At 35.8% G+C, this 21,095-nt stretch overlaps 2 protein-coding genes across 7 annotated transcripts in view; one reads left to right on the top strand and one right to left on the bottom strand.

Moving 5' to 3' along the window:
- Positions 1 to 21,095, bottom strand: part of Anks1b (ankyrin repeat and sterile alpha motif domain containing 1B) — a 946,206-nt gene that overhangs the window by 712,576 nt on the left and 212,535 nt on the right. The window lies entirely within an intron of this gene.
- Fam71c (family with sequence similarity 71 member C) lies at positions 17,450 to 18,641 on the top strand. The gene is made up of 2 exons (XM_042693036.1): positions 17,450 to 18,070; positions 18,528 to 18,641. Exons 1-2 carry the CDS (start codon positions 17,450 to 17,452, stop codon positions 18,639 to 18,641), a joined length of 735 nt encoding a protein of 244 aa, XP_042548970.1.

Here is a 21,095-nt window from a genome sequence, read left to right on the forward strand (position 1 = left end):
TAATTTTCAAGTAACTAATTTTAAGAATTTTAATTTTTTAGTTTTTCATGTCTCCTTTCTATCCCTCCCCTCCTCTCATTTTATCCTTCTCTCAATATCATTTCTTTAAACTTACATAATTTTAAGTGTTTCACTTTTTAAATTTAAATTTTTGTTTTTCCATATTTTGATTTTTTTTTAATCTCTCTCCTATCATTCAGTCCAATCAATTTCCCTCTCTGAGATTAGGATGTGGTTAAATTCACTCTTTTACCTCTCCACATCCCTCGAATCCTATTTTCCCCCACATTTCTCTCTAAACCTAATAATTTCTGGTTTGCCAAATTCTTCTTTGCTGTTCTTAGCCCAATAATCCATAGTTGTTTGATGTTGAATAGATTGTATCTGCAGCCATTTTGACTGTGCAACTATAGGACTTTGGTTGATGCTTGCCTTAAAATAGTGTTCTAACACAAAATTGGTGTGACTTTCATACCAACTAGGCAGAACAAGCTGGACAAACACAAGAAAAATGGCAAGTCTAGGTATCTCAACTCCCACTCATGATTACCAGGTGACAGAACAGTTAATGAATAATCCAGAGGAGTATTCCCAAAAAGCTCTAAAAACACTACTGGTAAATATGGTGACTGAAAAGATTGAAAACCTGCAAAGGACTCTGTGAGCATGATAGGGAGAGAGATGAGGCAAACCAAAGATTAGATTAATATAGGAACCTCGTGAGTGTGAGGAAGTTACTCAAAGATTTATACAGGAATTACATGAACAGGTTGAGAACACTCAAAGAGAAATAAAGGAATTGCATGAGCAGGCTGAGAACAGTCAAAGAGAAAGACAGGAGTTACATGAGCAGGCTGAGAACAAACAAGGAGAAAGTCAGGAGTGGCATGAGCAGGCTGAAAACAGTCAAAGAGAACTACAGGAATTGTGTGAACGTGAGGAAACTAGTCAAAAAGTAATACAGGAATTGAGAGAGCAGGATGAGAATAGACAGCTGAAAGAATTCAGGGAGACCACAAAGGGAATGCTGAATGGAGCCCCACAGAAGGAATGGGAGTCCAAGGAAACCATAACCAATCAACTAAGTGGTTTGAGAATAAATTCTGAACACCAAATTAAGAAAGTAAAGAAGTTCATACAAGAGCTAAAACAAAACTCCAACAAAGAATTTGAAGCCATCAAAGCCAACCAATTAGAAGGAGAAGAAATTTAAAAAAACAAAGTAGAAAGTCTTGAGAGTAGGTTAGACCATGCAGAAGATCGAATCTCAGGGATTGAAGACAGCCTAGATATTATAGAGAAAGAACATACAATGGTCCAAGACAAATCCAAGAAATATGATAGATCTATTCAATATTTGGAAGACACTACCAGAAGGCCCAGTCTGAGGATAATGGGTGTAGAGGAGTACCTAGAGACAGAAGGACCACCTAGAGACAGAAGTTAATGGTCTAGGAAATTTGTTTAACAGGATCCTAGCAGAGAACTTCTCAAACATGCAAAAAGATAGGCCTATTCTGATACAAGAAGCTTTTAGACTCCAAATAGACCAGGATATCCCACCATCACATTATAATCTGCACAGGATCAATTCAGACCAAGGAAAAGATCCTTAAAGCTGTCAAGGAGAAAAGATCAATCACCTATAAAGGGAAACCAATTAGAATCATCTCAGATTTCTCAGCAGAGACAATTAAAGCAAGAAGAGCCTGGAATGATGCATGCCACGCCCTAAAGACAAACAACTATTAACCAAGAATACTGTACCCAGCTAAACTCTCCTTCATAACTGAAGGTCAAATAAAAACCTTTCATAGCAAAGAAAAACTGAAATAATAAATCTTCACCAAACCAGCCCTTCAAAAGATACTTAAAGATATCCTACACATAGAAAACCAACAAGACCACAATAAAGGCCAAGAAAACACACCCAAACTGAGAATTCAAGTACCATAGGAAGAACCAGTTCCTGCATCCCCCAAGAAGGTGGATAACATGGAAGGAATTCCTAAACACCTCTCAGTCCTCTCAACATTAACAGACTTAACTCTCCAATTAAGCGACATAGACTGACTAGTTGGATTAAAAAGCAAGATCCTTCTATCTGCTGCCTTCAGGAATCACACCTTGCCCATAAAAACAAACACATTTTGAAAGTGAAAGGCTGGAACAAAATCAACCAAGCAAATGGCCCCGATAAACAGGCCAGAGTTGCAATCTTAACATCAGATAAAATAGACATCAAATTAAACTTAATGAGAAGAGATAAAGAAGGTCACTACATACTAATTAAGGTATCTCTCCTTCAGGAGGCTATTACAATTCTAAATATCTATTTGCCAAACAATGGAGCATCCAAATTTATCCAAAAAACACTATGTTACCTCAAAGCTCACATAGATCTAAAGACATTAATTGTTGGGGAATTTAACACACCACGATCCCCTCTCAATAGATCAACTCAGCAAAAACTCAATGGAGAAACTGCAGATCTAAACAACTGCATGGAGCAACTAGATTTAACAGACATCTACTGAATATTTCACCCAGCAGCATCAGAATACACGTTTTTCTCAGCAGCACACGGAACATTTTCCAAAATAGACCATATTTTAGGTCACAAAGCAAACTTGTACAAATTCAGAAACATTGAAGTTATACCTTACATTCTCTCAGACCACAAGGGAATAAAATTAGAACTCAACACCAAAAGCCACCGAAGAAAGTCCTGTAACATATGGAGCCTGAACAACACACTGTTGAACCACCAGTGGGTCATGGAAAAGATCAGAAAGGAAATTCAAATGTTCATGATATTCAACAAAAATGAACACACAAATTACCAGCTCCTCTGGGAACATAGCAAAGGCAGTACTCAGAGGCAAGTTTATAGATCTGAATTGCTACATCAACAAATTGGAGAGATCTGAAATCAACAATTTAATGAGACATCTGAACCTCCTTGAAAAAGAGCAGCAAGATAAACCCCAATCCAGTAGACAGAAAAAATAATTAAATCAGAATTAAATGATTTAGAATCACAAAAAAACATAGAAAGAATCAACAAAACAAAGAGTTGGTTCTTCAAAAAAATTAACAAAATCGACAGACCCTTAGCAAATCTTATCAGAAAAAGAAGAGAACACACCCAAATAAATAAACTCACAGATGAGAATGGAAACATCACCACAGAAACAACCAAGATTCAGAACATTATAAGGGAATACTTCTCAAAACTTTATGCTAATAAGTTTGAGAACTTGGCAGAAATGGACCTTTTCCTAGCAAATATTGATACACTGAAACTAGACTAAGATGAGTTAAACCATCTTATCAGGCTCATATAAATCATTGAAATAGAAACAGCAATAAGAATCCTCCCATCTAAGAAAAGCCCAGGACCAGATGGATTTACAGCAGAATTCTACAAGGCCTTCAAGGCAGAGCTCACACCAATACTCCTCCAACTCTTCAATGAAATTGAAAGAGAAAGTTCACTACAGAATTCATTCTATGAAGCCATCATAACCCTCATCCCAATACCAGGCAGGGACTCAACAAAGAAAGAGAATTACAGACCCATTTCGTTGACTAATATTGATGTAAACTTCTCAACAAAATTTTGGCCATTCGACTCAACAATTCATCCAAAAAAACATACACCATGATCAAACAATATTCATTTCAGGGATACAAAGCTGATTCAATATACACAAATCAATTAATATAATTCATCACTTCAACCAGAGCAAGAATAAGAACCACATGGTTATCTCAATAGATGTAGAAAAAAGCATTTGACAAGATCCAACACCCCTTTCTGGTGAAGGTTCTGGAAAAACTAGGAATCCATGGAACATTCCTCAATACAACAAAGGCTGTATATGACAAACCTACAGCCAGCATTATTCTTAATGGTGAAAAACTAAAGCCATTTCCTCTTAACTCAGGAACAAGACAAGGATGTCCACTCTCTCCACTTCTCTTCAATTTAGTATTAGAATGCTTAGCTACAACAATAAGACAAGATGCAAACATAAAGGGGATCCAAATAGGGAAAGAAGAAGTAAAACTCTCCCTCTTCGCAGATGACATGATCTTGTATTTAAAGAATCCAACGGACTCCTCTCCCAAATTACTCAAGCTGATTCAAAACTTTGGCAAAGTAGCAGGGTATAAAATTAATCCTCAAAAATCAATGGCTTTTCTGTATGGCAACAATGAGAAAATAGTGGCTGATATCAGGAAAGCAACTCCTTTCGTAATAGCCCCACAAAAAAATAATAAGTGAAGGACCTCTATGATGAAAACTTTAAAAACCTGAAAAAGGAAATCAAAACAGAACTTAGAAAGTGCATAAACCTCCCATGCTCCTGGATTAGAAGGATCAACATCATGAAAATGGCAATACTTCCCAAGGCTATCTACAAATTCAATGCAATACCTATGAATATCCCAACCTCATTCTTCAAGGAAATAGAAGAAGCAATAAAAAAATTCATATGGAACAATAAAAGACCCCGAATAGCAAAAACGATCCTTAGCAGAAAGAACGGTGCTGGAGGAATATCAATACCAAATTTCAAACTCTTCTACAAAATCGTAGTAACCAAAACAGCTTGGTCCTGGCACAAGAACAGACTTCAGGACCAATGGAATAGAACTGAAAACCGAGAAATGAACCCACAGACCTATAGCCATCTAATCTTCGATAAGGGAGCTAAAAAATAGATTGGAAGAAAGACAGTCTCTTCCGTAAATGGTGCTGGCAAAATTGGTTAATCACTTGTAGAAAACTAAAGCTAGATCCTTATATATCACCTTGTACCAGGAATCAATTTCAAATGGTTCAAAGACCTCGGAGTCAAAGCAGACACTCTGAAAATATTACAGGATGGAATAGGAGAAACCCTAGGTCTCCTTGGCACAGGCAGAAATTTTCTTAATAGAGACCCGGAAACACAACAAATCAAAGAAAGGTTGGACAAATGGGATTGCATGAAGTTGCAGAGCTTCTGCATGGCAAAGGACATAGCTAGTAAGATCAATAGAAAGCCCACGGATTGGGAGAAGATCTTCACTAGCCATACAACGGACAAGGGTCTTATATATACCTGGAATTCAAAAAATTATATCCCCCAACAACAAATCCTCAAAGAAACAACTGCCCAATAAATAAGTGGGCAAAAGACTTAAAGAGAAATTTCTTTGAAGAGGAAAGGAGAATGGCCAATAGACACATGAAGAAATGCTCAACATCCCTAGCCATAAAAGAATAGCAAATCAAAACAACCTTGAGATACCACCTCACCCCAGCTAGAATGGCTATAATCAAGAAATCTAATAACAGATGCTGGAGAGGATGTGGACAGAAGGGCACCTTACTGCATTGTTGGTGGGAGTGTAAACTTTGGAAAGTAGTATGGAGGTTTCCCAAAAGACTCCACATAGAGCTCCCCTATGACCCAGCAATCTCACTTTTGGGCATTTACCCAAATGATCACAAACAAGACCACACTAAGGCTACCAGCACAACTATATTTATTGCAGCATTATTTACCATAGCTATGATATGGAACCAACCCAGAAGCCCCTCACTAGATGAATGGATCAAGAAAATGTGGTATATATACACAATGGAATTCTATGCCTCCATACGAAAGAATTACATTGCCCCATTTGTTAGGAAATGAAAAGACTTGGAAAAAATTATTTTAAAAAATTATATTAAGTGAAGTAAGCCAGTCCCAAAGAAACATAGGTCCCATGGTTTCCCTTATTTGCAACAAATACTGTATGCCTGAGACGAGCAGAAAAAGTAGATAAGTTGATGTTAGGTGAAATGAACCCCAAGATAAGGATTCAAATGTTTTTTCTTTCATGTGATTGTTTCTAACATATTTATAAGATGATTTCTTTGTTGCTTTGTATGTCCCTCCCCCACGGTATAACCCTTGCTTTTACTGTATTTGATGTTGGTATAATTTGTGGAGGAGAAGAGAAAAAACAAATTGTTTAAATAGGGATACAGGTAGATCCATTGCAACAATGAGATGTACAAGACGTTCACTCGAAGAACGAACTTTTTAACTTTGGCAGAGCGGGGGAAGGGGGAGAGATGGGAAGGGACAGGAAGGGGAAACAAATGAGGAAGCAACAATGCTTGATAAGAAATGTACTCATTACCTTGTCCATGTAATTTTAACCCCTCCGGATGGTATTTTCACAATGAAAAAAAAAAATCTAGCCTTCTACTTGAATTCACTAAGTTTTACTGAACTGCCACTCATTTATTTTCATAGTCTCTATAACTATTTTGTCACAATGGCACAGAAATCATAAGACATTCAAAACATAAAATATTTACTACATGACCCTTTGCATATGGAGCTTATGAATGTCTATCATTCAGGCAGCAAATATTTACTAATGGCTTATAAAGACCTAGCTAACCAAGAGGCTGTGATCTGAGGATCACAGATCAAAGCCAGCATTGGAGATACTGAAGTAGAGACTACCTTCTTAAAAAGACATTGTGAGTTATACTTTAAAGAGATACAAGTATACAAATACTACTACTAATAGTAGTAATAATAATAATAACTAACATTTATTGAGAGCCTACTGTGGACCTGATCTTACTCTCTTTGGTTTAAATACATTCTCTGATTTTTCACATTAACCCATTAAGTTAAGTTACCTCTCTTGAATACTGTAAAAAAGTAAAATACAGGGTATGTGTTTGACAAAAGACACATATCTTTAAAGTTGTAAAGTTAATGTTAAAACTTAGGTCTTCCCAACTCTTTTTACTAAACCATATTACTCCCATTTCTCAAAGTCTAAGTGTTCTGTAGTTTATGAAACTACATCATATTTAAAAGTGAAAGCAACAAAGGTTTAACCACTGAACAATAAAATATCAGTCAGGGAAGGTAAAGAAACAACAATCTATTATACAAAAACAATGTGAAAAACAGAAAATATTTCTAAATGCAAATTAAAATCCATTAATAAAAACTGCTAAATAGAATAAGAAATGATGACACATTTATACTTAGAAGATATCTTTGACATAACCAAGTAATCCTTTTCCCCAGGGAGAAGAAGTCTGGCCAGCCCATTTCCACATGTTTGTTGAAACAAAATGTAAATGTGAATATTATTTTTCCCTCAGAAGACATGATTGAATAATAAAGGAAAGGAGGACAGGCTCTATGCTTTCGGACCCAAGAGACCTGAGCAGCTACTTGAGACTTATTTCTAATACTTCATAACTGTGTCAACACAAACAAGTTCACTGTCTTATCTATACTTTGTTTCTCTTATTTAAAAAGCTACTTATAAGAAAGGCTGTAAAAAAAAAAAAAAAGCCTCAAGCATGCCTTCTTGGAACACATCCAATGAACAGAATTATTATTCTTTAAGCTATAATCATTTTCCTCAAGAGAAATCATCAACAAAAGATATTTTCTCCTTTATTCTCTTCCATAATGATTTTTAATTTGCATATAGACTCCTTTATGTCCTTTTAGTTTGAAAAGGACAAGAAGGAATCTTAGATGTGTACCTGCCATTAGTGTTATCAGATATTGGTAAAAAGACATTTCAGGTAATATTGAAAAGGACTTAAGAAAAATGTTCTCATAAGTTGGACAGTTAGTGTATATTTCATTTCTAAGCAATCATCACACTGATTCAGTGTGAAAGGAGAGTGTAATGGGAGCTGTACTCCAGAGAAACTCAAATACTATGTTATTGAATGGGGAGTCTAATACAAATAGTGCATCCTATATGTAACTAAGAAGTCACAATTTGCAACATATATTCTACTGTGACAGAGCATATTTCACACAAACCTTTCCTTATTGTCCATAACATAGCCAGATAATCTGGGGTGGGGCACATTCAATATTTAGTGAATATTTATCACAAAGCTAATACTGTGGTAAATATTAAGGAGTTATAGATAGAAGTGAAATATCACTTTCATGGAGTCATATAATCAGAAGATTAACATAATTTGTTAAGTGATATTTTAGTAATAATGTTCAAGGGGTTTGTTACCATAGAAACTAAATATATAATGCATATAGGATACAAATTGAGAGTCTAAAATCTATGTACCAAAATCAAAACCTTAGATAAAATAAGATAGAAAAGGGATTAGTAATATTAGAACTATAATTTAAATATGCATAAAGATGTCAATCTGAGAATTGCTAAGTCCATGCTACAAGTACAGGCCTGGCCAGGTGCCCGGTGGCTCACGCCTGTAATCCTAGCTACTCAGGAGGCTGAGATCTGAGGATCGTGGTTCAAAGCCAGCTGGGGCAGGAAAGTCTGTGAGATTTTTATCTCCAATAATCTACTAGAAAACCGGAAGTGGCGCTGTGGCTCAAGGGGTAGAGTTCTCACCTTGAGCTGAAGAGTGTATATGTCATATACAGCCCAGAGTTCAAGCCCCACGACCTACCCCCCCCCAAAAAAAGTATCCAGGCCTGTAATAGTGAGTACAACTAATTCAGCTAATTCAATGGTGAGTACAACAAATTTCTGAAAATTCAACTGACTGTCACCATTGAAAAATCAGACACATGATTAGTATTATTTGTATATTATTTAATTGTCTAAATAGAAAATCAACCTAATAATCAACTTTAAAACAAAATATAAACTTGGCAAGGTACAAGAATAGAGTAAGTATACCAAAGTCAATAATTTCCTGTCTACTACCAAGAACAACTTGTTAGTACCAAGAACAACTTGTTAAAAAACACAACGAGAAATATACTTATTCATAATAGAAACAAATACCATAAATTAACTAAGAAAAATCTTAACATATACATTTATGTAATGTGTCTGAATGGTAATCTTTATATTATAAAATTTTTCTCGTTATTTTTCTAATGAATCCCTAAATATGGCATTACTCTGATCTATACCTTAGTTTATCAGCAGGTAAGAACTAAATTATAAAATTCTTAGAATAAAATATACAAGAAAATGTTTCTTGACATTGAATTTAGCTATAACTTCTTGTATATAACACCAAAAACACAGCCAGTGTAAGTGAAAAATGGATTACAGCTTACCTTCCGGGGAGCTAAAACAACAATGTGTGTCACCTGAGCTAAAACAATATGTGTCACCCTACCTGCTAGTTTCTTGAGATAAGATCTTGATAACTATACCAAGACTGACTTCAAGCCATGAACCTATACTACTTCATTTCCTATCATGCATGATTTGTTGGTTTGTGGGGAGAGGTCTCTTTGCCTTTAAGAAGAGGGCTTGTTAGGTATCTCAAGCTGGATGGATGGCTGATGGACTTAATAAATGGATGGAAAGATACAAGGAATAATTTTTCAGTAACTATGGAATTGATGGTACCATAATGAATCATTATGATTTTTATAACAAAATATAAAAGCACAAATATAAAATCTCTGTGTGTGTGTGTGTGTGTGTGTGTGTGTGTGTGTGTGTGTGTGTGTGTGTGTGTGTGTTGGTACTGAGGCTTGAGCTCAGGATCTCATACTCTTACTTGGATTTTTTACTCAAAGCTAGCCGTCTATCACAAGCCATACATTCATTCCCTATAAAATCTTATTTAAACGGTAGATCTGCTAATTTAAATAAAGTAGGAATTTGAAATCTTTCATAAATATTAAGCCTTCCATATATATGGGGTAAAGAATACTCTGTTGGTAAAAATGTAAACTTGTTCAACAATACTAGAAAGTAGTTGGAGATTTCTCAAAAGACTAAACATAGAACCACCCTCTTGGGCATTTATCCAAAAGATTACAAATCATAATATAATAAAGCTATTTGGAAAAGCATACTCATTGCTTCACTATTCACCATAGCCAAGGTATGAAAAGAGCCCAGATTTCCCCCAATAGATGAACTAATCAAGACAATGTGGTATATATACACAATGGAATTTTACTCATCCATAGGAAGAATGGTATACTAATTTGCAAAGAAATGGAAAAATCTAGAAAAATTAGGTTAAATGAAGTATGTCAGGCCCAGAAGATATGTGGAAGCTATATCTAATTTATATATGTACAAGTAAATAGGGGGGTTATACATAAGTGCACACAAATGTATTAACCTAAGTTTGGTATTTGCAGAGAATTCAAATGGTATAATTCCTTGGAAAACTAATTCAGGGTCCAATAAAAATGAATACCAGGAAACTGGCACTTGAAAGGTAAGGAGAAAAGGGCAGAAATAGAGGAATTAAGAAAGGAAGCAAGAGGAAAAATGCAGTCCTAATATTCAATGCATATCCTGTGAAACTAGGAAACCTGAAGGGAGGGGACAGGGATAGGAGAATGATGAAAGGGCTGACATTGACAAGATGCGCTGTTCTTATAAACTGATTTGCTAGACAGTAATTCTTTTAAATAAAATAAAATTTATTTAAAAATAATATAATCATTATTAGCCAAACAGTATGCTATTTAAAGCACAAATAATTTGAGGTAAAATGGAATTGAAAATAAACTACTGCTCTTATCAAGTCATCAATTTTTAACCTTAAATATATATAATGAGTACGCTTAGAAGCTCACTCACTCTGGGAGCAAAATGTAAAATCATAAATGAGTTAAACATACTCTAGGTAAGAAGGATACAAACAATTCCTAATATCCACTTTAGCAGCAAAATGTTAATCAAAAATTTTGCACATAAGACAATGTATAGATTCACTCTTACTATGAAAAGATATGTCCTGTTTAAATTTTTCCAATGTCACACTATTTACTAGGTTTTGAATAAAATATAATAAATATACAAACTTGAGCTTGTTCCATAACGTCTTGAAATTCAATTATCTAAAAGCAAAGTGAAAGTGTACCCTAGTATTACTGTGAAACTCAATAATGTAAGAAATTTTTCACTGTACTTGGAATGTGATAGGTACAAATATTGAGTAATTGTCAACATTATTAATATTGTCATCATTGTTAATACTATTATATTAAGATTTGCCTAAAACAGCATAAAACAATATTTTCCAATGGCAAAGTTTCAGTTGCATCGATTTAAAAATTATAAAACATTGGCACAAACATCGTAAAAATCTAGACCACGTGAATATTGAATAGGAAAACCCTATTTGTTTAGGGAAGTCAACAATCATAAACAGTTTAGAAATTCAACTGGGAAAACTTTATTTGGTTTCAAAGACTAAAAACAATCTTTTACAGTTTTTAATCTCTGTCCTGTGGTCTCACTCCTATCCGCTGGATTCTTCTTCCTGTTTTATAAAGGTTAACATATTTCTGCAACTGAGTTTTATAAGCCTTATTTCCCGTATGTAGAATTTTAAGAAACCCAACTGTTTTAAGAGTTCTCTGTTTTTTTCTAAGCTGCCAGTGTCTGTGATAATATACCACTCTCAAAAGTCTTATGGGCCTTCTGTCAAGGCCTCACAACTTTCAGGATGATCTTAGCTCTACATTATGGTAAGAAGATCTAGGTGCCTGAGAAAGTCGGTGGATCATGTTTCTAATCTCTTCAAAGGTCCAAATGTATTTTCATTGAAAAGTCTTATGTTTTTATTCTATTAAATTGCTAAACGAAATTGATTGGACACATTTTTAGCTTGCTTTCTTGATGGTGAAATTCTAAATTTTAGCCTTCTTAACTATCTGGATGGTTTCTTTTTGTTTGAAAGTTCTATACCCCATTTATTTCTTTTCTAGTATATTCTACTATGAGCAACAATAAAAAAAATACAAGGTCATACCTTCAAAATTTTATTTAGAAATCTACTCAACTACATACCCAAGTTCATCAGATACTAGTTCTGCTTTCCATGTAAGTATAGAACACAATCCTGTGGCTTGCTATTCTACAAAAAGAGTATTCTCCATTAATCTACTTTCTATGTTCCACACTTACTTCTAAATACTTACCAAAAGCACTTTGAAAATTTATATTTCTCCCTACATTCTTTCTATGGTGATCACTAATCACTGCAAAATATGGGTATCAGAGAATACATATGTTCTCTAAAGTCATTAAAGATTTCTCTACCATTCTCCTCATTTTCTTCTAGCCAATGCCTTTAATATCTTCAGACATTCTCTTTATGGCAATTTAGATATTCTCTAAAATAATGTAGTATTTGTCTGCCTTTCCACTTCTTTCTGCATCATCAGCAGCAGAATAATGTCCACATTCAAGTTCAATGCAATGTAGGTTTTTATATTATGCTCCTCAAAATTCTTCCAGTATTTATCAAGTGCAAAATCCTAATGTCATATTTATGAGTATTTTTTAAAACAGCACCTCACTTTCAGGTATGAAAAACTGTTGCTGGGTGCCGGTGGTTCACGTCTATAATCCTAACTACTCAGGAGGCTGAGATCTGAGGATCATGGTTTGCTTCAAAGCCAGTCGAGGTAGAAAAGTCCATGAGACTCTTATCTCCAGTAAACTACTCAGAAAAAAAACAGATGTGGAGCTGTGGCTCAAGTGGTAGAGCACTAGCCTCGAGCACAAAGAGGCTCAGACATAGTGCTCAGGCCATGAGTTCAAGCCCAAGGACCAGTTAAAAAAAAAAAGAAGGAAGGGAGGAAGGGAGGGAGGGAGGGAGGGGGAGAAAGAGGGAAAGAAAGAAAGAGGGAAAGAAAGAAAGAGGGAAAGAAAAAAAGAAAGAAGAAAGAAAGAAAAAAAGAAAAAGGAAGGAAGGAAGGAAGGAAGGAAGGAAGGAAGGAAGAAAAGAAGGAAGGAAGGAAGGGAGGGAGGGAGGGAGGGAGGGAGGGAGGGAGGGAGGGAGGGAGAGAAAGACAGATTTAACCATTTTCTAGATTACAGAAAATTACTACATATTGAATGTATTAATACAATAGCAATTATTCTCTAAATATTTCTCATAGTTAAAAATTCAACATAATGGGCTAATGTCAAAGTGTCAGCAAGACTAATTGCTTCTGGAGGCTCTACAGGATATCCCATTTTCTGCTTTTCCAGCTTCTAGTGCTGCCTTCATTTCTTAGTTCATGCATGTATCACTTAACTTCTACTTCTATCATCACATCGTCTCTGACTCTGGATTTCTTGACTCCTCTGTCACCACTTTGATTACACTGGGTCTACATGCAGGACACAGATATTATCCCTGTTTCAACATGCTTAAGTCAATTACATCAGCAAAGTCCCTTTGTAATGTTAGGAAGTGAACACACAAGAAAGGGGGAATTATTATCTACCATGACCATATTCATTATTAACTAAATTCTACTTAAAACCTTTAACTCAGCCAGGTGCAAAAAGCTCACACTTGTAATTCTACCTATTTAGGCTGTTAAAATCTTGATGAGGCTACTCCAGGAAGAAAAAGGTTGCTAGACTTTACCTACAAAATAACCAGCAAAAAACAGGGTTGGATGTGTGGCTGAAGTGATAAAGCAGCCTAGTTACTGTAAGGCTCTGAGTTCAAACTCCAGTCCCACCAATAACAACTTTAGTAATTTTAAGCACTGCCCCCACTGAACTAACATTAGTCATTTCTACATGTTAACCTACATATTTTAGAGGTTCTAAAGAAGAAATTCGGCAACATACTAAGATTATATACTATATTATACAATTCCCAGAATTATTATTATTTTAATAATACTTGCATCATTACTGTTGCTATTAGAATATCTCCAAAGTATTAGTTTTATTATAATAGTGAAAAGTTAAACCTCTATTACAAAAATACAACTAAACTATTCTGTGTTGAAAGACATCTTAAAGGATAATCTCAAATTCAAGACAAAACAAACAAACAAAAACTAAGGTAGGTTACATAACACACTCAAGGACATAAGCTCTAACATCCAGGAGATAGAAAACATAGTTTTAAGAATCTCTGGTAACAGCTGGATGCCTGTGGCTTACGCCTGTAATCCTAGCTACTCAGGAGGCTGAGATCTGAGGATAATGGTTCAAAGCCAACCCGGGTAGGAAAGTCCAAGAGACTCTTATCTCCAATAAACCACTAGAAAACAGGAAGTGGCACTGTGGCTCAAGCAGTAGGGCACTAGCCTTCAGCTGAAGAGCACAAGGCACCCAAGCCCAGAGTTCAAGCCCCACGACAGACAAAAAATTTAAAAAAAGAATCTCTGGCAACTACATGAAATCTGATTTGAGAACATAGAAAGCTATGTTAATCTCCAGTATGTTCCACAGATTTTAATTCAACCATTTAGGCTTCTCAAGTATTGAGATGAATGCTAAAAAGGTAGTTTTCTTAATAGCTATAGGGATTACAGATAAATATCACTAGACTCTTAAAGATAGGAATAAATTTGCCAGAATATTACACATCATGGCTATCATATCAAGAACAAATAATTCTACTGTTGTTGGTTAAATAATTGGAAAATCTGAAAGTCTATATACTCTACAAGTAATATGATTTCTGGTTTCCCCAGAGACAAGGCAATTTAACTATGTTCTTACAAAATCCTCAAATACTTCATCATATATCACATAAAAGTGCCTTTGTAAACTGCAGGTAAATTATATTAAACCATATCCAATGCTACTATCCAATCTTTGCTATATAAAACCAAAAAAACCACTTGATTATTCTTTAAATGTAAATTTACTGACTGTCCATTAGTCTTGTTTTTGCTAATTATATGATGAGTAACAACTGAAATGGAAGTTAAGATATAAGGACTTTGGAAAGACCAATGGAATGTACTATTTATATATTAATCAGCTCTCAATAAATACATGAAAAAACTCTATCAGAAATAATCAGGAATTTCAACATAAAGGGAAGAAACTATATTTGCATAGTCTTGGGGGACTAATACTTCAACAACTATGGCTATATATGTTATATATATTGTAATAACATTACAACTACTAGAAACCTATGGAACTGGTAATATTTATAATAGCTGGAAAGATTGATCAAAGTTTTTCAACATTTGATGTCACATAGTATACAGAATGTAATAATGATATCAGGTGAACTATAGAATTTAAATCCAATGCTCAAAGCTATGTTCAATAAATAATCACAGCACAGATATCTAAGTTAAAGTTTTAAAATGTCATAAGGAATTGAAGTTGATTCAAACATAAAATATAGCCAGGTACCAGTGGCTCATGCCTGTAATCCTAGCTACTTAGGAGACTGAGATCTGGGATCACAGTTCAAAGCCAGCCTGGGCAGGAAAGTGTGTGAGACTCTTATCTCCAATGAACTACCAAAAAGATCAGAAGTAGAGCTGTTGCTCAAATGGTAGAGCACCAGCCTTGAAAAAGAGAAGTTCAGGGATAGTGCCCAGGCTCTGAATTCAAGCCCTAGTATCAACAAAAAATAAAAATAAAAATTTAAAGTGGCTATAAAAAGACATTGGATATAAAAACAGCTCTATTTTACTTGATAATAAAAACAGTAATTTTCCTAACAAAGAATAAAAGTATCAAGAAAGTAAAAATTATACTACTCAAAAAATATGTATTTGGATACCCAAAAATAAGCACATTATTTTAAATCACACTTATATTAATAGTTTTAAATTTGCTTTGTCAAAAGACTCCACATTAGAGCTCCCCAATGACCCAGCAATCCCACTTTTGGGCATTTACCCAAAGGATCACAAACAAGGCTATACTATATCTACGAGAACAACTATGTTTATCGCAGCATTATTTACCATAGCTAAGATATGGAACCAACCAAGATGCCCCTCACTAGATGAATGTATCAAGAAAATGTGTATATATACACAATGGAATTCTATGCCTCCATCAGAAAGAATGACACAACCCCATTTGTTAGGAAATGGAAAGACTTGGAAAAAATTATATTAAGTGAAGTAAGCCAGGCCCAAAGAAACATAGGTCCCATGGTTTCCCTTATTTGCAATAACTAGTATATGTCTTGGACAAGTAGAAAAGGTCAAAAACTATGTACAAATGACCATATAAAATGAAGTTAAGGGAAATGAACCCCAAGACAGGGACACAAGTGTTTTTTTTTTTCCTTTCTTGCTATTGTTTCCAACGTATTAATAAGGTACCATGTGATCTTTTTGTTTCTTTGTATGTTCCTCCCCCAATGTATAATCCTTGTCTTCACTGCTTTCACTACATTTGATTCCGGTGCCCTGAATCTTGTATATATACTTCTCCAATTTGGGGAGGGGAAGGGTAAAAACAAAATGCTTAAATAGGGATACAGATTGACCCATTGTAACAATGAGATGTACAAGACATTATGTTGAAAACGAACTTCAGCAGGGGAGTGGGGGAAGGGGTAGTTGAGGACTTGGGAAAGAAGGGATGGTAAGGGAAAAACAAAAGGGGAGGCAACAATACTTGATAGGAACTGTACTTATTACCTTACTCATGTAACTGTAACACATCTGTACAGTATTTTTACAATAAAAAAGTATTAAAAATTTGCTTTGTACCTCTTCAGAAAAAAGTGTCAACAAACAGAAAAGGACATAATCATTTTCATGGCTACTAAGTTTCCTATGATACAAAGCATCATTATTTATTTACCCAATCTTAATTGTAACCCAATTATAAGATATAAATCTTGTTTATGCATATTAACCTTGCTGATTTATATTAATTTTATGTTCATACAATAAACATTGATAAACATCCTATACTAACCTGTTTACCAACATGTCCATTGGTCTCTAAATGTCTAGAGTTAAAACAGTGAGATAAAAGAGAATGTTAAGCCTGTATATTTTATAGTCCTATATTGAATAGCCTAACTTTTTAAAAGTAATTTGCCAGTCTGTATTAAGATCTATAGATGGCTTCTTTTGGGGGAAGAGATAACTTGCTGAGCTGTGAAGAGGTGGCAGGGTATGGCAGGTGAGTGGTAGGGTGGGGTGAAAAGAGCAATGTCCTGCCCTGAGGGAGGGGCTGCTGAGTGACAGAGACAAAGGTTGTGTGATGGTGACAGGTCACAATGGGCAAGAGGATAAAAGCAGATCCTGCAGGGTAGCTTAGGAGGGTGTGGATGCTTCCATTTGGGAAGGAGAAGCCCAGTAAGCCTATGATTTGCAGTTGAAGTTATGGAATCAAAGAGAAGAGACTATTGTGAACCAGTATGTCAGGCTCAAATGTTGGTCCCTCCCAAGTGAGAGCCCACGTCTGGGCACCTTGAGACATGGATGAAGACCCCAACATCTACAATGACCTGACATCTGTGCGCCACCTTATCTCCATGCTATAGGTGTGGCATTGTTTGCATTCAAGTGGCCAATTGCCTAAGGCACAGAACAGTCACTGAACAACACTTCACAGGGGCCTCAGTCACCCAGAGACAAAAAAGCTTGCAGAAGACAACTGCTCACCTGCCAGAGAAGCCAGAGAAACAGGATGCCCTGTAAGTATGTGAAGGATGGTGTGGAACAGCCCTTAGGAGCTGTCTTGATCAAAAATAGCCATGAATAGCCAGTGTAGGTTACCTTATTACACAGCCCAGAGCAGCCCTGCAATGGGCATGTTCAATTCCTCCATGGGGAAACTTCAGCAACAACTTTACAAAGGGGAGTATACAATATTCAGGTACGCACCAATGTTCGAGAGTGACTTCATCCAGATCAGCAAAAGAGGAGAAGTGATAGATGTGCACAACCATGCTCGAATGGTGACTGTGGGCATTGTACGCACCAGCCCCAGCCTCACGTTACCTGATGTCATGCTACTGGCCCGACCAGCAGCTATTTGTGAAGATTATGCCAGATATACGTTGGTCACCCAGGAAAGAAATAAGAAGCACACCCAGACCTTGGAACTAACAAGGCTGCTTCCCTTGAAGTTTGTAAAGATAACCATTCATAACAATTACAAACAACAGCTCCGCCTGAAGCTTGCCACTGGCCGTTCTTTTTATCTTCAACTCTGCCCCCCTTCAAATACAAGAGAAGATCTATTTGTTCACTGGGAAAACCTTGTTTACACCCTGAGACCACCAGTGGAGGCTTACAGCCGTAGTAGCCAGGCCATCCTGGCCGGGGATACACTAGACATAGCTGTGTTTGAAAAAGAAGACGACAGCTCAGCAGTAAGTCTTTGCAGAGACTAGAAGATGGGGTCTGGGCACTTTGGGGGAGGGCAGCTAAAGGTCCTGCACAACTTTTAGTGCTGAGGCTCACCTAGAAAATCCATCACATTTTGAAGGGCTGGATACCAAATGAACCTTTATTTGGAAGCTATAGCACGTTGGGGAGGTTCCTAGTGCTTCTCCAAATCTGAATTCAAAGATTCCTTAGTTATCAGCAACTTTTAATTTCATATCCACTGGTGCAATACCATCCACAGCATGCGGACCATCCAATCTGCTCTTGAACACATACTACTCCAATCTAGGTAAGCCGATATATGGTGTAACATATGTTTTCCTGTGACTGTCAGTCAATATATGTCACATGTGAAACAATTTTTTCCTGTTAAGCTCCAGGAAGAGAAGGGAGACCTTGCCGGTGCCCTTGCTTTACTTCACTCATTTGTTCTCCCCACAGGCACATGCTATGAAGTATTTTGGAAGATATAAAGATCAAATCAGCATCAGTAGCCTTCAGATGAACCCTGACCTGTTTAGGCTCACCTATTTTGGATATTCTAGGGAAGAATGAGTCCAAACTGCCTCCCACATATACAGAATTCAAAAGTTTACACACATCACAAAATCTAATAATGGGATGTGAGTAGCAGCAGGAGTAGTGGTGTCAATAAGTACCACTGAAGGTGCCGTGAGTTTGGCTGCAACCAAGCTGGCAGACTCACAAGAGAAAGAAGACTGGCTAGAGCAATGTTCATAGATCCAAGAGAAACTCCAGCCAGCAAAGTCATATTGGATGCTTAGGGAATTTAACATAGTTAATATATGAACTGCAAGCACATTCTGTCCTTGAAGGGTAACTTCAAGCCTATCAGCAAAAGCTGTGGGCCTCTCATCAGAAGGCAGCATAAGTATGGTGATTGCAGGATCAAAGACTACTGGCAAGCCTGTTGCCAAATTAGGTAAAGAAAGGTTCCTTTTAGGAACCTTTCATCTCAGCTCTGCAGAATGAAAGCTACATTCATGAATGGAAGTCAGAGTGTCACCACCCAGCAGGATTAACTCTTCAGCAAAGAGCTTCCAAGTTCTACTACATGTGTGTAGAGACCAACATCATCTAAGGCTGTGAAGAAAAGCAATACCTTTCACTATGACACAATCCATCAATTTAAATTACAAGATTTGCTCTATAACACAGGAAATATAGCAATAAAAATTTTAAAAATTCATGATCAGACTCTGGACTCTCTTTAACTTTCCTTTAGCTTCATATTTGTGATTAATAGAAGCCAAAGTAAAATGCTGGAGGTTACCCTCAGAGACAGGATCCTGCATCACAACCAAAAAGAATTCTGAAACTTTGAAAATCAAGGTTTTCAAATCAAGGAATAACAGCAACCAACTGGAAGCAAGAAAATGTAAGCAAAACCAGAAAAGCAGCCCAGTAGCCTATTTAAAAAATCTAGATTTAAATCATAGCACTGCCACTTCATGAACTGACTTTGAGTCTCCTTTATTGCCTATCCTTGAAAATCAGAAATTATACTTGTGAAATATCTGGTACATCATAGGCACTCTGAAAACAGTAACGATTATTATGGTCAGGAGTGTGGTGAAATAAATTTGAGTTTTACCCTATTTTCTAAAAGAGCATTCCCTTCTAAGTTGTTAACTTAAATCTTACTTTAACTGATTTGAAACTTTAAAAAATCTCTATTGACACCAAATCTTAGTGCTAAAAATTAAATTTTCACAAATTTGAAAGGAATTGCTTGTCAAAACTTCAGTCTAGTTACAATGAGAGGATAAAATGTTATATAAGATATTCATAAGCATGAACTTCCAAAATACCCATGTTTTAGCCTATTCATTCTAATTTTAGGATTCTTGGCGATAAGAAAAAAAACTAAAACTTGAATATAGGATTAATCCAAACTTAGGCAAAAACTAGAAAATAGTTCTAATTTGTGTTTAAAAGTGATATATCCAGGACCACATACAGGTAACCTGGCTCCCAATTGGGTATATACTTTTTCCATAATACTCATGTATCTAAATACATGTATTAATTTACTATAAAAGATATTTGGAACATTTGCTGGATTAAATTAAATTAAGGATTATCAATGTACAACATAATGTATGCCAATGCTATAAATCTGGGCAAAATTTACATGGCACAAAATTAATTACACCGATTCCAAAGGCTTCTATAGGAAATTGTAAGGAAATGGTTTTTCTTTAAACCTTCTATGCACAGTGCCTATGGTTACTGATGTAACAGTTTTTCTAAAATGCTCTACTTAATAGCTTTCAATAAAACACAAACTAAGTTTGTGATAAAAAATAGCTACCAACCTTGAAAAGCATCGGTAGGCTGTGTGTTTTAGTTTTTCAAACATCAAGATTGTATTCTTGAAAAATTTAGAGCAAATAATTGAAATTGAAAAAAAAATAAAAACACCTATTTTTAACAATAAAAATTTTCATGTCATATATAGTCTTATTTCAATGAATTTCATTTGATGCTGGTGAATCCCTAAAAGACTTTTTTCTTTGTTGTTTGTAGGGCTTGAACTCAAGGACTGAGCCTCTTTGTGTTCTAGGCTAGTGCTCTATCACTTGAGCCACAGCACCACTTCCAGTTTTTGAGTAGTTAATTGGAGATAAGAGTCTCACAGGGACTTTGCTGCCCAGGTCTCAGCACCCTGAGTAACTATAGGATTATAGGCATGAGCCACCACTGCCAGCTCCTCAAAGACTTTAAAACAACCATGTTGTCAGCTCTTTACAGACAGGGTGTCGGCTCTTTACAGTTTATAGGTAGAGACACACTTGATATTCAATGTGGCATTCTTGCCACATTGTGGTCCTTGGATAATCACTGAATGGATGCTTATTAAAAGTATGCCATAGTTTGCATTTCTTCACTAATACTTCAGTATCAGTATAAATACTATTCATCTGACCCAACCTTTTTACAAACTTCACATTCCTGTAGTATATACTTTCTCATTCTGCTTCTGAC

This window comes from Dipodomys spectabilis, unplaced genomic scaffold, assembly GCF_019054845.1.
Source record: "Dipodomys spectabilis isolate Male_0828 unplaced genomic scaffold, ASM1905484v1 ptg000163l, whole genome shotgun sequence".
NCBI lineage: Eukaryota > Metazoa > Chordata > Mammalia > Rodentia > Heteromyidae > Dipodomys > Dipodomys spectabilis.